At 46.5% G+C, this 16920-nt stretch overlaps 1 protein-coding gene across 1 annotated transcript in view; it reads right to left on the bottom strand.

Annotated features, from left to right (window-relative positions):
* Positions 1–16153, bottom strand: part of TARS1 (threonyl-tRNA synthetase 1) — a 33781-nt gene extending 17628 nt beyond the window's left edge. The window contains exons 1-9 of the mRNA XM_066602473.1: positions 15943–16153; positions 13496–13576; positions 10516–10706; positions 10294–10417; positions 8042–8163; positions 5024–5141; positions 3087–3151; positions 1465–1543; positions 902–1048 (exon numbers count right to left, since the gene is read on the bottom strand). Of these exons, the coding sequence (XP_066458570.1) occupies positions 902–1048; positions 1465–1543; positions 3087–3151; positions 5024–5141; positions 8042–8163; positions 10294–10417; positions 10516–10706; positions 13496–13576; positions 15943–15984 (969 nt within the window). The 5' untranslated portion in view covers positions 15985–16153. The remainder of the gene's footprint in view (positions 1–901; positions 1049–1464; positions 1544–3086; positions 3152–5023; positions 5142–8041; positions 8164–10293; positions 10418–10515; positions 10707–13495; positions 13577–15942) is intronic.
* Between the last annotated feature and the right edge of the window lie 767 nt (positions 16154–16920).

The raw sequence follows: 16920 nt of genomic DNA on the forward strand, positions 1-16920 counted from the left end.
TGAGGGGGTTCTAATTTAAGGGGCACTTAATCTCATTTCATTAGCGGAGTGAGGGGTGGGTGGTGGATTGAGATGAAAGAGGCAATATAGGGGGGGGGGGGGCGCTGCGCTGTGGAGAGCTTTATAGATGAAGATAGTGAGTTTGACTTGAATTCTGTATTTGACGGGCAGCCAGTGCAGTGACCGGCACAGGGCAGAGGCGTCCGAGTAGCATCTGGACAGGAAGATGAGCCTGGCTGCTGCATTCAGGATGGACTGGAGAGGGTAGAGTCTGGTGCAGGGGAGGCCGATCAGCAACGAGTTGCAATAATCGAGCCGGGAGTGGATGAGGGCAACAGTAAGAGTTTTTAGCGCGACTACAGTGATAAAAGAGCGGATTCTTGCGATGTTCTTGAGGTGCAGCTGACATGTTCGGGCAAGAGATTGGATATAGGGGGTAAAGGAGAGATTAGGATCAAATATAACCCCAAGACAGCGGGCATTACATGACAATTCAAAATCATTGGGTTTTTTTTTTCTTAATACTTAACATTTTACACAGCATCCCAGCTTTTTTGGAGTTGGGGTTGTACCTTCTGTATAGTAACACAATATACAGTAATCTCCTGTAAAATCGTTGTTACAGAATAATATTCTACTACCTGCAGTCACCACTAGGGGGAGCTCAGGAGATTACTGTATATACACATTGTACTCTATACCAACATTATACAGTAACCTCCTGCGCTCCCCATAGGGGGTGGCTGCAGGTAACTAGTCCTAACCCTTTTTATTTTTAAGCCATTTGAGCTCTTGTTCTCTGCAGGATGAGGTGTGTTTTTGGGTCTATGAACATATTAAACACCGAATGATAAATTATTCTAAGATGCCAAAGTGTCACGTCTTATTTATTAGAGCTCACCCTTCCAATCTTCCTGTGGTCTCGATTCTTGGCTTCTTCTTGGAATTTCTCCCATTCCTTCAGCATTTTTGGATCAGGAAAAGAAATTCCGTATATTCTTTGTAAGGTTTCCATATCGGCTTTCCCTTCCCAGTAAGTGGAGGAGTTCTGCAAATCAGCAGATGTGAAGTCAGATATCAGCTATTACCCTGCACAGCTTGTGCTGAGAGAGACCCCAGCATCGCCAATAATACAGCAGGGGGGTCGTGTTAACATAAAACCACGGCACGAGAAATCCCGGCCCCGGCTAGTCTAGCACTGATGATCGGCCTCGTTAGAATCACTCCGATCGCTGGATTTTCCCATCTAATGTGGATTCACACTGAAGCTGATCCACACAAAAAAAAAATAAAAAAAAATTTAAAAAAATTGTCACATGGCTTTATTCTGCACTCTGGGGTCACGGGGAGATTCAACATACAGGGAAGTGCCAATCCTGAGAGGATCAGGGGCTCTAATGAAGGGGCCCCATCAGTATAGGAGAGGTCTGCCCCCATTCAGCACATGCACGCTACATACAATACCTTGTGTATTTTGAGAGCTTTAATCTTTCCTGTATGCCTGACGTGGGGTCCTCTGCAGAGATCGATTAGGGGTCCGCATCTAAGAATGAACACACCAAAAATAAACATGATGAACAGTGCAACCAGGATCCATGTAAGCTCAGGCAGCGGCACAGTAACTGCCCGACCCCCTGGGTCACTCATTTAGGGTTATATCAGGCACGTAAGCCATATCTGCATGCTGACCCCTTCAGGACCAGACATTGTGATGGCTATTTGGATACCAAATACTATTCCTAGGGTTACGTTACATAACAATGTTTAACCCCTTGATGCTGCATGGCATACATTTATGTTCTGCAGCGTCGGGGTATGTATGAAGAGAGATCGCGCAGTGTTCTCCCTCCATACAATGTGGACGCCAGCTGTTTCTTACAGCCGACAGCTGCCAGCAACAGCTCATCGGAGCTGTTAACCCTTTAAATGCTGCTGTAAATTTTGACAGTGACATTTAAACCCCCCGGTCAGTTTTCAGGGGACCCATAAGGATCCCCCATGATGAGATCGCAGGGAGCCGTGCTGGTATCATGGCAGCCAGGGGCCTTGGGGTGGCTTGATAGAATGCCTGCCCGATTGCAGTATGATGTAATGCTATGGTGACTTTGGAGACTTAAAAAAAAAAAAAAAAAAAGTTAAAATAAGATTTTAAAAGTTTTACTAATTAAAAAAAAAAAAAAAAAAAAAAAGAAACCCTTTTGCCATATTTATAATAAAAGATTCTAAATCGTAAAACAAAAAATACATATTTGGTATCGCTGCAGCCGTAAAAGTCTGATCTATCAAAGTAACGTATTATTATTTCCACTGCATGGTGAACGCTGTCTCCAAGAAAAAAGGCAATAAAAAGTGATCAAAAATGTGTATGTACTCCAAAATAGCGCCAAAGAAAACTACAAGATGTTCCGCAAAAAATGAGCCCTCGCACAACTCTGTCAACGAAAAAATTAGATTAAAAAAAAGTTACGCCTGTCAGAAAATGGCGGCAGAAAATAATTTTTAAAAAAATTAATTTTTTTAAAAATAAAAACAAAGTAGTACAGCAAAAAAAAAAAAAAAAAAAAGGAAACAGTATACAAGTTTGGTATGGTAGTACACTGACCCATAGAGGAAAGTTATCGGGTCATTTTTGCAGCAGTTTGTGAGCGTGCCCAGTGATTATATCAGCTGATGGCATCTTAGGTCTACATAAAGATTCCCGCTCGTTGGGGACACATCGTCACCAACTACAAGTCTATCGGGCAGAATTTAAAACTTTGAATTTCTACAAATGTACAATTATGGAGAAATTCTTCCATTCCTCCGCTAAAGAGGACGACTACAAATAGCATCTGTGGCGGTGGAGGACCCAGCACATCAGTACATCACACAGACAGCCAACCGATTTCAACGATGATCATGTAATGCCCCATTTCTCCTGTGGAGGTGCTGCAGGGACAATCAGCACTTGCTTGCAGGTTCTCTCTCCAAACCAGAGCAGAATTACGGGACAGAAGACGACCGAGGCAACACAAACTATTTCCAGAATTATAGTAGGTTGCACAAATGTCAAGAAGCCTAGGTGTGCCGATGTGCCGCCATCTTACCTGTAGACAGTGGTGGTCGGGGTGTCCACTTTTTCATTTAGGATTCGACACTTGAACTTGTTGTACTAAAAGAAAAACACAAGAAGGTGGAGGAAACATCAGTAACCAGGCAGAGTTCACAGCAGCGCTCTGTTCTCCATTCGCCGTAGGAGCAGAAAACCGAATAACATCCACATAGATTGTTTCAGTTTATTTCCGTTCCTTTGATCGAAAGAAGAGACTAAAGAGAAGAACTTTTTTGCAGTCCAAGAAAAAAAACGGAAACTGGACAGAATGGAGACTTTTATTGTTTGTTGGCTATTGCACTCAATAGCGGATGAAGACAAAAGCGGAGGCTCTTCTGTTCGGGCCTCCGTTTAGCAGATCCGCTCCATCACACGGCGCACGGGCAGATGGAAAACCATAGCTACAGAGGTAAAACAACGGATCCGGTAAAAACCGAACAATTAGGAAACCGATGTAAACAGAACCTAACTATCCATTTTTTTGACAGATCAGTTGAAAAGAATGCAGATGTGATCACAGCCCTAAAGGGGTCTCTCCACCTCAGCGCCATTATGGCGCATCAGCAGGACGCGGTTTGCTGTAAATGTCTGATAAAAGCGGGGGGGGGGGGGGGGGGAAATTGGTCAGCGGTCAGAGCCTCCAATTACAGCAGCAGCAGCTACAGATGGAGTTAGTGACTAGAGATGAGCGAACGTGCTCGTTTAGGGCGATTTCGAGTAACTGACTACTCGGGCGAAAAGATTCGGGGGGCGGCATGGTGGAGCGGGGGGTAGCAGTGGGGAACAGGGGGGAGCGCTCTCTTCCCCCCCCCCTCTGCAACCCCCCGCTCACTCCCAGCGCCCCCCCAAATCTTTTCGCCCGAGTAGTAAGTTACTCGAAAAAAGCGGTGCTCGATTGCGAAGTCGCCCTAAACAAGTACGTTCGCTCATCTCTATTAGTGACATACTTGGTTGTGCCGGGTTACTGCCTGGACAGATGGGAAGAGGCCCTATTACTGCTGAGCAACAATTACTAGTTGTGACCACTAGAATAACGGAGATAAGCCACACCCCTAAGCATACCCCCTTTTACATTGGACGGTATTTTTTAGGACAAAGTTGGCAACCATACATGTAGGTCTGTTTTTTAATAGTTTTTCTCCCCCTTGTTTTATTAGGGGTACAGCAATGGGTTCCACATTTTGTTTTAGTCATTTGATATATATTGTGCATAATCTCGGATTACAGGGCGGCTATGGTGACAGTTTACGGCAGAGTCTAATAGTCATAGAATACACATAAGTAATGCAGTGTACTATTCTAGCGATCGAACGATTACATCTTCATGTTGAGGGACCAAAAAAAAAAAAATTGTGCCAAAAAAGGGTCAAATACATTTTTTTAATTACAGTTTAAAATAAATATACATTTTTCTTATTTTGCCCCAGCAGTTGTACCCCCACCGATCATCAAGTTATGCCCCATCTTGTGGAATAACCTTACTGACCCTGTATCCACTATGTGTGGGATCGTACACCAAGCATCCACCCCCCTCATTATCAGGAGGCAGTGTGAGTGGCTGTCTCATCGGTGTCCTGCACAGGTGTTATTGGCTCCTCCATTTGGTAGTCAGCTACCTGCATGGTGAGAGGAGGATGCATCTATATGCACTCCTCACTCAGTAAGTAACTCCTGTTTTCTGTGATTGTTTTTAGGTGTCTCCATTTCCCCTTCTGTGACGTATCTTGTGGAGTAAAGGGCCGTCTACACTGGACAATTATCAAGATCCGTAGTTTCCAGTGGATTGTAAGAATAATTGTCCGTTGTGGATGCAGGAAAAGATCAACAATAAACCGATTTTGTATCCCGACCAATCCCGCACGGTTTGGTTTTTTTTTTAACTTTGACTCTATACAGTAAATGTGAGGTCTGTTACAAGACTCGGGGCTTTACCTTAAACATCTCCAGCAGGGTCTCTTTGGACACTTCAAGTCTTTCAAATGGCTGTTTCTCCTTCATAATCTTCTTACACAGGTTTTCCAAGCCGGTGAAGTCGTTGCTGGACACCCCCCTGGTAAAATAATAGATGGGAAGACTTCTACAGTTACCAACACATCGTGCACCGGACGACCGCAGATCGGTGAGGGTCTATAGTGGGCCGCGTCAGCGTGGCCATTATTAGAGTTTATTCAAGTAATGTTGCAGGAACAGTGAAAACGAATAAAATGTAGTCCGATTGTTATTAAAGTCACAATTGTAGACAAATACAGCGTAACTAATTACACACAGACGTAAGTAAGTGAACCTCTGCGAGGTTGTTTCAGTCAAAAAGATGAGATTGGAAGTTTGGATTTCACAGGTGCTTTGCCCACTAAATAAAGGCACACAAAGCCTGGTCACTGACAAATTTGTTCTTCCCATGAAAGACTGACTGTTTTCTTTGTGATTTTCATGTGCTTGCTAGGAGTTTTTGCAATGGAAAACATTCAGGCCTCTTCTATTCGCCCTAGAAGCATCTTGTTATATCACTCTAGGAGCACAACGGGCAACCCTGGGTTAAAACCCAAAGGGAACAGCAAATGACTTACAGAAGAGTCTACAGGCTGCAGAAACCTCTGTACATGTGACCAATATTAGAGTAAGGGAGATGGAATAATACCTCCACAGCGCCACCTATTAGAACGCAACATTCCTTCAAGCCAAAGTTAGACTCTTTATACAAGCCTTGTAACAATGACTGTGAATTAAAAGCAAAGCCAGACTCCATGTACAGACAGCTGTTTCAGGGTATTTACCCTTCATCGGTGTACAGTAGGAGTCTGGCTTTGATAGTAAAAGGCCTGGGACGGGGATCAGAAATGCTATCTTTTCTCCTTAAGGAGAGCACCTAGACAGTGAATGAGGAAACTCACAAGGCCATTCATGCTCCTCTGGGTTCTAATTTCTAATAGGTAGCACTGTGGAGGTATTATTCCATTTCCCTTATTTGCATATTACCCAGAGGACCATGAATGGCCTTTTGAGTCTCCTCGCTCACCGTCTAGCTTCTCTCCCTAAGGAGAAAAGATAGGGTTTCTGACCTCCAATATTAGAGGAACACCGATGAAGAACAGTGTTCATGGAAGGACACCACAAAGGAAAAAAAGATAATGCAGCCCTTCTCAAGTTTGCTTGAAACCTCCCGGATGTCACACAGTGCTTCTGGGAAATTTGGGAACCTTTCCATAGACCGAAGTACAGATTTTTAGTACAAGTGCACAAGGGTATGTATGGAGGAAAAAGAACACTGCACACCAACATCTCATCCAACTATGAAGCAGGTTATTAAATTCAAGGGTTCACTTACTTTTCCTCTCTGTACGGTGGATGTTTTTCCAACGTGCTCAATAAAAGACATGAACGGTACAGATTGGTCTACTATTAGTTATACTATGTTTGTCTACGACTGACTTCACTAACATTTAGACCACATTTGATTAGTCATCACTGCAAAAACCTGAGTCATTCCAAGGGGGGGAGGGGGCACTTACTTTTTTGCTCTACTAAACAGAAAAAGAATACTAGATTTAAAACAAAACTATGAATAAATAACTCCGCTATGGAGGGCAGGGGGGTGCGGGATACTTGCACAGCTTCAGTTGACCTCTCTGGTTGCCTGTGACAAGGACAGACAAAAAAAAAAAGCCAGGCGTCAATCAGACCCTGCAGACAGCTCCCTGTATCTCAGCTTCTTGGACCTCGCAGCTGAATTTTCAGAGCTGAGTTTTCATTGCTTTAAGATAAGAGAATTCCGCCTCCTAAAACTAATCAATGCTCTAATCAGCGCAGACTACAGACGGACGCGCCGCTCAAGCACAATGCCGAAATGATCAGCCTACAAGCTGGCGGAGCTCCTGTTATGCCGAAGCCGAATTATCTCCGCAGCTCCGTATGAAGAATTTTCCAGATATCAATCTCAACTGCGTCTGGCGTCCGCCCAATGTAAACTGGTCTTATCACCAGTACAGGGAAGGGGGGGGGGGGTGATTGTCCGGCATCAGCCGGGCCAAACCAATCTAGGAGGATATTAAGCACTCTAAAAGGCACAGCGCCATTACTTGGTAAAAAGACAAATGTCAAGTCATGTGCTCAAAAATTATATTTAACCCCGTAACTGATCCCCATGTGCTTTTATAGTGTTACAGAATAAGTGCTGCATGGGTATCCCAGGACTTTGGGCACATACCGGGCTGTCTAATGACAGCTGAGCTCCTGCTCCAATGGCTGAGATCCCATCTGTTTAACTCCTTGATCAAGAGTGACTGCAGCATGCTCAAAGAGCTCTATGCCTCTTCAATGGGGTCACCACGTTTACTGTTGCTGCAATCAGGGACTGGAGAACCCCTGCGCAATCAGGGACTGGGGAACCCCTGCGCAATCAGGGACTGGGGACCTAGAAAGTATCACAAGCCTGTCTGTACAACAGGGCAACTACCAGGCTGCAGCCCCTGTGAGGTCTCGTAAATGCAGCTGTAAACCCAGACCGGATTGGGTACCGAGCACTGACGCGGGACCCAGCAGGAGTGGAGAGGTGCGAGTAGATCACTATTTATTTTGTTACTCAATGGGGAAGGGGTTGTACCAAGAGGTTGCAACTCAGAACAACCCCTTTAAAGTGACTCTCGGGTACTGGACAAACTTCTCTGACTACCTGATGTACACTATGGATTAGTATGCATTAGTCTAAAACACTATAACACTGATTTGATTGGCCAGTGTTGCCCATGTGAGCAGCACAGGCCAGTCAGAACAAGAAGTATTGTCATGTACATCATCAGGTAGTCAAAGAAGCAGGCTTGTTTCTCCAGAACTAAAATCCCTTTAATGCAGAAATGCGGGGTTATAAGATTATACGGATCGACCTTCTGCTTCGTGTGGCATTCACAATACTCATCGCTGCTTCTGTGCAAGCGCCAATAAGGAGAGGCTCACCCGTCTTCAAGAAACATGTCATAATAAAAGCCATTTTCTATAGGAGGGCCGTAGCACAGGCATCCGCCGTACACCCGCTCCATGGCTTCACCCATAATGTGTGCGCTGGAGTGCCAGTATACCTGTCGCAGGGAGGAGAAGAAAAAAAGTTAACTTACAAGAACTATTCCTGTCTCTGGATCTTGGATTGACTCTTCAGCCACACCCGGATTATAATATTACTTGGATCTTTATAGCGAGTTGTTGCCTAAGCTTGGGCGTACGCATATAACTCCAGAGGAGTGATGCACATGCACGCGGTATTCGACACACGGACATATTCTGACTGTAGATGACGGACAGTAGCAGCATGGCACGTTGTGAGCCAGTGCTGTGCCACGTTGGTACACAATACCGCCATGTAGTAAAACAATGGATAGGAATGCGGAGCATCAGCACACCTTCAGGCAGTTCTATAGGCAATTGGATCTTTTCTATATCACTGCTATTTTGGCTTTACCTAGTATGGAGTTACGCTCAGGTATCAGGGCAGCTTTACATGGGGCAACTACCGTCTGAATAGTTACTCGGTAGAGCAAATGTAAGCGTTAGTTTTGTATAAACTTGGCCACCAACCGGGTGACGAGTGAGAATTCGTTCACTAGTCCATTCATTGCAGCTGACTTAAAAATAGTCGCTGATCGATCGATCGAGTCGCTGATGACTCGCTGCCGTGGTCTCTGGCCTGTTTTGGTTCAGTGAGAGACCGCAGCAGCATGTGTTCAAGCGAAGACATGTATTCATGTGCGCTCAGTGGACTCGGCACCCAATGAGTGTGTTGGGGAGGGGTTGAAATTTTGTACACACACCCGTCAGAGAACCTCACACCGCCTAAACAGCTGCCGAATGATATTTCGGCCTGTGTACGCGCTCCAAACAATTCATTTAGCGATTGCGACATTGGATAATAAGTGAATAACGATTGCTCCGTGTAAAAGCACAAAACAATAGTAGTTCATACATTTTAGCGAGTATTAAATGCCAGTTGTCTTGTGTAACCCAACCCTTACTTGGGCATCTAATACAGGCAAGGGGCTCGGATCATTTCTGATGATGCCATGATACCAGCGATACACATGGGGCTCATGTGGGTTTGGAGTCCCGATTCCACAGAAGTGTTTGCTACGATACAGCGTTACTCTTTGCTCCGTTACGATGTTACTTTTGTATTGCACATAACATTTGAAGGTATTGAGCTTATTTTCGCTTTTCCTGTTGCTGTAGCATTTTGTATTTCACCAGTACTACACGGGTAAAGAGTGCTTTTGACTTAAAGGGGTTATCAAAGAAAGCAACAATGTCACCCTGCCACAGGGACATGTGACCAATAATTGGCTGCAGTGGTCACATATCCCTGGCTTCAGCTCACTGTAACAGAAAGTGAAAAATGGCAGGGAAGCGGGCAGCGGTGGAACAGGAGCAGCGGGGTCCATAGAGGCAAATATGGCTTTTACTTTTTCACAGCACCTTATTTCAAAAATGTTTCGCCTCCCTAGATAATCCCTTTAAAGTTTTGTTTTTTGGGTTTTTTTTTAAGATTTTGAAAAAATTGTTTCAGGATAGCCAACTGTACAAAATAATAACATAACCATTACTCTCCCTTTAATTGCCCCTACGTTCCAGTGCAGCCGCTTCAGTCCCGGCTATTACAGGATGCGATGACATCACATGATAACAGCAGCCAATCACTGGCCTATGCAGTCACATGCCATTAATGCACATATGACCACCGAGGCCAGCGATCACGTCAACAATGGACTATTCAGAAGCATTCTATTATTTTATACCGTTACCTACCCTGGGGCAATTTTGTCATAACCTTGGAAAACCCCTCTAACCGGACGTCAGGGTGATATATGTGCATTTTATGTGCCAGTTTAATGATTTGTCTATTTAAGTTGTTGGTGTGACTGAATGACTGCGCCGATGACATATTTCCTACTTAGGCACATGATGTCATTGAGTCTACAGAGAGAGAAACAGATGTCATTGTCCATGTGCCAAAGTAGGAAGCCAGCGCAGTCATGGATGAGATGGGCATTGGAACTGCCCATTGGAAAGTTTGATGCCGACATGCAAAAAAAAAATCAGATTTTTGGCAAAGCACTGAGCAAGATAAAAAAAAAAGATAGCGTTAGATTCCTCTGGTACCGGCACATCATAGGTAATAACCGGAATGTGCTAAATGGGCTTAACAGACATAAAGGACTTACCGCTTGGGCTTCTTCATCATCAAATTTCAGCAGTGCAAGTGTACAGTCTTCCTCCAGGGGGCGATCAAGGTCCCAAACCGCATTATTCACCTTTGCAATCACCGTATTATCCGCTAAGCCCTGACTGCAAGACAAAATCATCAGGAAGAATATAAAGAACTTGGAGCATTACCTGCTTCACCCGTCACCAGCATCATGTCTGGTCCAGCGTCTCCTCCTCACCTGATCCCAGCAGCTACTTGGTACGGAGTCGTTTTCCAAGACTCGGCCTCCACCTGTTTTCCATCCGGCAGGGTCACCTTGATGGGTTTGCTGTGTTTCGCAGCCTTCTCTGCTAGGAGGGCATCGTGCTCAGACTTCAGCTTGTTGTATACTTCCAGTCTCTGGTTGATGTATTCCGGCCACGGACTGAGCTGAAGATGGAAGACAGCTGGTAATAATCCAGGACTGAACTGTTGGGGACCTGCCCTCAGGATAGGTCGGCAGTAGCTGAGCAGCGGCGATCAGCTGTCACCCAGCCCGCTGTGTGGAGCCAGAACTGACAGCGCCGCACACTCTGCAGCAGCCCAGGTTGGTACTAAAGGCGCAGCTTCCATTGAATTTAATGCAATACCAACCTGGGCCTCTGATGGAGCCGTCAGCTTCTGGCTTCATCCACAGTGACAGTGGGCCAGATTACAGCTGATCACTGGGATTCCCAAGTAGAGGACCCCCACAATCAACTTATTTATGTCCTATGGGAACATACCCTAAAAGTGATCCGGGGAAGTTGTACAATGCTAGCAAACCTCTCCAGCGCTGCTCCTTCCCTTCCATCAATCTGTAATAAGGCTAGACTACTCACATGGAATGGGTTGGCATCAGCCCCAATGCTCAGTATTGTCACTCTTCATTGAGCAGAATGGGATAACGAATAGTAGCAATTAGCACCATCCATTGCTCAACTTTATTCTAATGGAGTCTGACTGGACAGAGTAATAACAACCCATTCTCAAAGAGACCTAGCTGCCCCAGCGATCGCTGTGGGAAAACCCCATCATCTACCATTTAGGATTTTTACCTCTGGGATAGCAGAAGGGTTAAGTATAATCAAGCTGCATACCGGGCAGCAGTCGTTGCTATAGTGATCCAGACAGCACCGTGGGCAGAGAGATTACCGGGATAATACCCGCCTGCAGCCTGGCAGCTGCTTCTGGTGCAGTCCATGCCAATGTTTACCAGGAGAGTACAAATTACCATGTTCTGCCCAGCAATGAGATATCAGATACATGACTGTCCTGATGAAGAACAGACGACAGCGGTCACGTAGCGAATTGTCAGGTGCAGGTACCACAACTCCCAGCAGGCAGCTGCAGGTAAAACAGGACTATGCCGAGCTGAGATCTCCAGGGCAAGCCATGCCGCTTCCACTGCCACCCCTAGCCCAAGAGAAAGAGCTCCTTTAAGGACGTTCCCATGTCTTTCTAGTGCATATTTATTAAAGGGGCTTTGCCAAGATATACCTCCATTGAAGCAAAGAATGAGGGTCCCGAAGGTCCCCATATAAATGCAGTGGCAGTCGAGCGTGTGCACCTCTGCTCCAATCATTTCAATCGGACTGCTGGAGATTGCCAAGTGTTCGATCTCTCATCTCCGGAGCTCCCACTGAAAGGAATGGAGCTGTACGAGGCACTCGAGTCCGCCGCTCTGTTCATGCGGGGATCTTCAGGACCCCCTCTAGGGAACAAGGGAAGAGAGAGTATTCAAAAAGATCTAGACAAGCTTGCACAGTGGGCAGCGACTAACAGAATGGTATTTAACAAGGAGAAATGCAAAGTCCTACATCTGGGCAAGAAAAAAAAGAAAGAACAAGAACATACAGAATGGGAGGAATTGGGCTAAGCAGCAGCACATGTGAAAAAGACTTGGGTATACTAATAGATCATTGACTGAACATGAGTCAACAATGTGATGCAGCAGCCAAAAAGGCAAACACAATTCTGGGATGTATTAAGAGAAGCATAGAGTCTAGATCACGTGAGGTCATTATTTCCCTCTACTCTTCCTTAGTCAGACCTCATCTGGAATACTGTGTCCAGTTCTAATCACCCCACTTTAAAAAAGACAGACAAACTGGAGCAATTTCAGAGAAAAGTTACCAAGATGGTGAGCGGTCTGCAAATCATGTCCTAGGAAGAACGGGTAAAGGATCTGGGAATGTTTAGCTTGCAAAAAAGAAGGCTGAGAGGAGACTTAATAGCGGTCTACAAATATCTGAAGGGCTGTCAGTGCAGAGGGATCAGCCCTATTCTCATTTGTACAAGGAAAGACTAGAAGCAATGGGGTGAAACTGAAAGGAGGAGACACAAATTAGATATTAGAAGACCCTTTCTGACAGTGAGGGTGATCAATGAGTGGAACAGGTTACCACGGGAGGTGGTGAGTTCTCTTTCAATGGAAGTGTTCAAACAAAGGCTGGACAAATATCTGTCTGGGATGATTTAGTGATCCTGCACTGAGCAGGGGGTTGGACCCGATGACCCGGGAGGTCCCTTCCAACTCTACCATTCTATTACCCCTGTTCTTGAGATGGGAGGGGTTCCAAGTGGTTGCACCTCCATGATCAAAAAGTTATCCTAATCCTGTGGACAAGACATAACTTTCTATCCTGGAACTCCCCCTTGAAAGGGGTTATTGCAAGAGAATTACTTGTCTCAGGATAGGTGTGATCACTGGAGGTCAAGCCACAAGACCCTCATAGGAATGGCACACCCCAAGCTCCCTGAATAAATGGAGCGGTGATGTGGATACATGACCTGCTCTCCATTCAATTCTATGTTGTTATCTCCATAGACAATGAATGCATTTGTTGGTGGTCACACATGCTGGTCTATTCACTAGGGGGGAGTTGGGAGGCATCATTCTCATGATCGCAGCAGTCGGACCCTCAGTGGTCATACATTTATCACCCATCCTACGGCAAGTGATTCTTGTGGGATAAACGTTTTAAAGGGGCTGCCCAGGATTAGAGAAACATGGCAAGTTTCTTCTAGAAAACAGTGCAACAACAGTCCATGGGTTGTGACTGGTATTGCACTTCAGTTCCATTGATGTTGATGAAGCAGAGTTGTAATACCACAAACAACCTGTGGACTCGTGTGGCGCTGTTTTGAAAAGAAAGATAATTACTACTACTAAGATGGCGATTATAATAAATCCTTACTTCGGGCCGGCCTCCGTCTCCAGATCCCTCCTTGGTCTTCTTTTTACCGCCCTCTTTTTGTTTTCCACCTTCTGAATTTGCCTGAAAAGTACAAAATAACGATAAGACATTAGAACAATTAAACGCGACAGATTATTACACACCTTGTATAACGCATGTTGGGGAGATGAGGAGAACAACAACACCGGGACAAGAGCCAGAGATGAAGCCGGGGATTTACAAAGTCTAAAGCCGGCCCGGCAGGAAACCCACCAGAATCAGTGGGATCTTATGTTGGGGAAAGGAGGGACATGTTGGATTGTGGCACAGAGGCGACTGCTTATATTGGCATCTTAAAGGGAACCCGTTACCTCCCCACAGCACTATGAGCTACGTTACGGTGCTGTTAGGGAACGTGACATGGAGCCGGGAGCTGTATTGTTTGTATTCACCCACTACTGTGATCCCGCTGAATTTGGCGCTCAGTATGAAAATCCAACTCTTTTCAGAGTCCCGTGAGTGCGCTATACAAGTCATGGGACTCCGAGAAGTCAGATTTTCGTGCCGCACGCCCACTTTAGAGGAGGACACCACTGGATCACCTCTCCTAACATGAGGACGGAGTGTGTGACGCTGCGGGACGTGACAGCTTCCCTTTAAAGCTCCTTGTAATCTTATGAGCAGATGGAAAATAGAAAAGCAAATAACGACTCTGAAATGGAAAATACATCAAGATGGCAAACAATGACACAGAGGATGAAACGACGAGGAAGAGGAAGCCCAGCGACAACCTGCATCACACCCGCGGCAGGACTGGCACAGGGGCGCAGGCGGTCTGGCAATGGGGCGTACTGAAAACAACTCATCACTTATACATAGAATAGGTGAGGAGTCTGATCAGTGGGGGCCTCACTGCTGAGACCCCCCTGATCCTGAGTACGGGGGTCCCGTGTCCCCCTCACTGCATCCCCCACAGTGAAGAGCAAATTGAATGTTGCGGTGGTCATACGTGTGTCACCACTCCATTCATTTCACTGGGGCTGATGGAAACAGTGGAGTACAAGCACTCGGCCTACTCTGGCAGCGATGCTGCGCATGTGCGACTGCGGGGGCATTCAATCTCCTCACTGTTGGGGGGCGCAGACCCCACATTAAAATGTGCACCAAATAATGACAATTTGGACTCAGATTTTGTTGCAGATCCACATCAGTTTCCGCCTTGTCTGAATGCACCCCTAAGGGTAGGTCCACAAGGGACGGAATCAGCTGCGGAATGTCAGCAGTGGACGATCTGCAGCGTAGATTCCAAGTCAAACCTGCAGCAAGCGGTGCGGATCCCAACATGGATCAGTGATGCGGAATTAAAAAAGGCTTAAAATCCGCCTGCAACGCCGCATCAGAGATTAGTTAGACATGCGGATTTTGATGTGGATTCCGCAGCGGCGTCCTGCAGCAAAATACCGCCCCGTGTGAAAGGTCCCTAGCAGAAACTAGCCTGGTGGCTTCCTCTGGTTGGGCTCACACAGTCATACGTAGAATCGGCTTGCGGAAGCCCACAGCGGATCCCAGCTGTGACCCTGCGTACGGCCACGTAATGTACTGCGCAGAACTGCCTACTCACACAGGCGGTCATGCGCAGTACACCTTTGTTTCTATTTCCCGCAGCGGCGCTTAGTCATGACGCGGTTACCTGCAGCCCGTACACAATGTAGCTACGTATGGGCTGCGGGTATATCCGCGACCATAGACCCCCCCCCCCCTGTCCACAGGCTGCGTCTGGTCAACTGGATGACTATAAGCTGCAATGGCAGACACAACGGGGGGGGGGGGGGGGGGGGGGCGCCATTTCAAGTAGGGCGCCATATTTTATTTTTAGCTGGGCTTTAAAAACATGCTGGTGATTTGGACGGGAAGACGTAGTTGCACTCTGATCTCCAGATGGCCGTTCCTTGTGTCCCGAGAAGCGGGACGAGATATCTGGCAGCCGCTTATCTCGCCCTCCACACTGCACTCAGAAACTGTAGAATTATAGAGATATCTGATGGGTTATCATCTGATCACATGGTCTGTGAAATACCCCGAATCACCCAGACCGGCACAACCGTGACGCCCTCCAGTATATCAAAGGGGAAGAGGGGGTAAATAGTTCTTATCGCAAATAAGGGGCAATCAGCTACACCAGAAGGATCGGCGATGGCGGTGCTAACACAAATCCACTCGCCCTCCTACATCACATCAATTAAAGGGCGATTCTGGTCACTTCCGCTCTTCACCCCGTTTAACCCTTCTGTTTCAGGATTACTCCCTATTAGAAAACTAAAAAACGTAAACCCCACATTTGGGGTAGAAAAGAAAGCTCTGTACAGAGAACTCCCACGAGTGACCCAGAACAACCCCCTGCCCCCATACAACACGTGACCACAGGGGTCTTGGCTTCACCCCTCTCCGGCCTCCGTTGCCCCCTTTACCTGGTTCAGGTTCTCCATTGTAGCTGCCACGTTCTCCGTCATTCTTGTCACCAACGAGCGCAGCAGCTGATGCAACCGGCAAGTAGAAAGGACAACCTAACTGACAGCCAGAGAATTCACCAATCAGAGACAGACACAGACTAAACCACGCCCACAAACACAGGGGCTTGTCCGTGGAGAACCAATCAAGAACCAGCGCTAGTAAGTTTGGTTGCAGCAGTAGACTGAACTCGCGGCAGCGTCCGGCTTCTCACACACTCTGCCGCCTTGTGCTGACGACGTGCGGACGTGTGACGTCACCGGTCATGTGACCAAGCAGGGAGACACCTTTATTAACTCTTTCTGAAGAAGGGGAAATTACGTGAAGAAAAACAGTGTGTTGCCCATGGCAACCAATCACAGCGCGGGGCTCATTTTACCACTACAGGTTAAGACATGGAAAATGAGCTCTGATTGTTGCTATGGCAACGCAAAGTCTTTCTTTGGCACAATGTTATGGTCCAACACATAATGCAGGGGCGTCAGAGGTCTCAGCAGTAATAGTGACCCCCACAGTGGTCTCCGCAGTAAGGGTGACTACCCACTACAGTTTTTTTTCACTGCGAAATTCGCAGCCTTTTTTTCTCTGCAGGGGTCTATGGGACTTGTAATGTTAAAATCGCGATCGCGCAAAATCACCATTTCGTGGTAAATTGCGATTTTGCGCAATCGCGATTTTAACATTACAAGTCCCATAGAACCCTGCAGAAAAAAAAGGCTGCGAATTTCGCAGTGAAAAAAAACTGTAGTAAATAGTCACCCTAAGGCTGCCTGTCCACGGGCGTTGCGAAATCCCGCAGCACAGGAGCCGGCAGACGGATCTCCGCGGTGAGCCTATCTGACAGCTGCGAATTGCCAGCCGCGAGCGGAGAATCGCAATGATTCTCCACTCGTGGACAGGGGGGTTGCTCTTTCATTAGCAACGCTATGGAAACCGTT

Source organism: Eleutherodactylus coqui, chromosome 5 (genome assembly GCF_035609145.1).
Source record: "Eleutherodactylus coqui strain aEleCoq1 chromosome 5, aEleCoq1.hap1, whole genome shotgun sequence".
NCBI classification, from domain to species: Eukaryota; Metazoa; Chordata; class Amphibia; order Anura; family Eleutherodactylidae; genus Eleutherodactylus; species Eleutherodactylus coqui.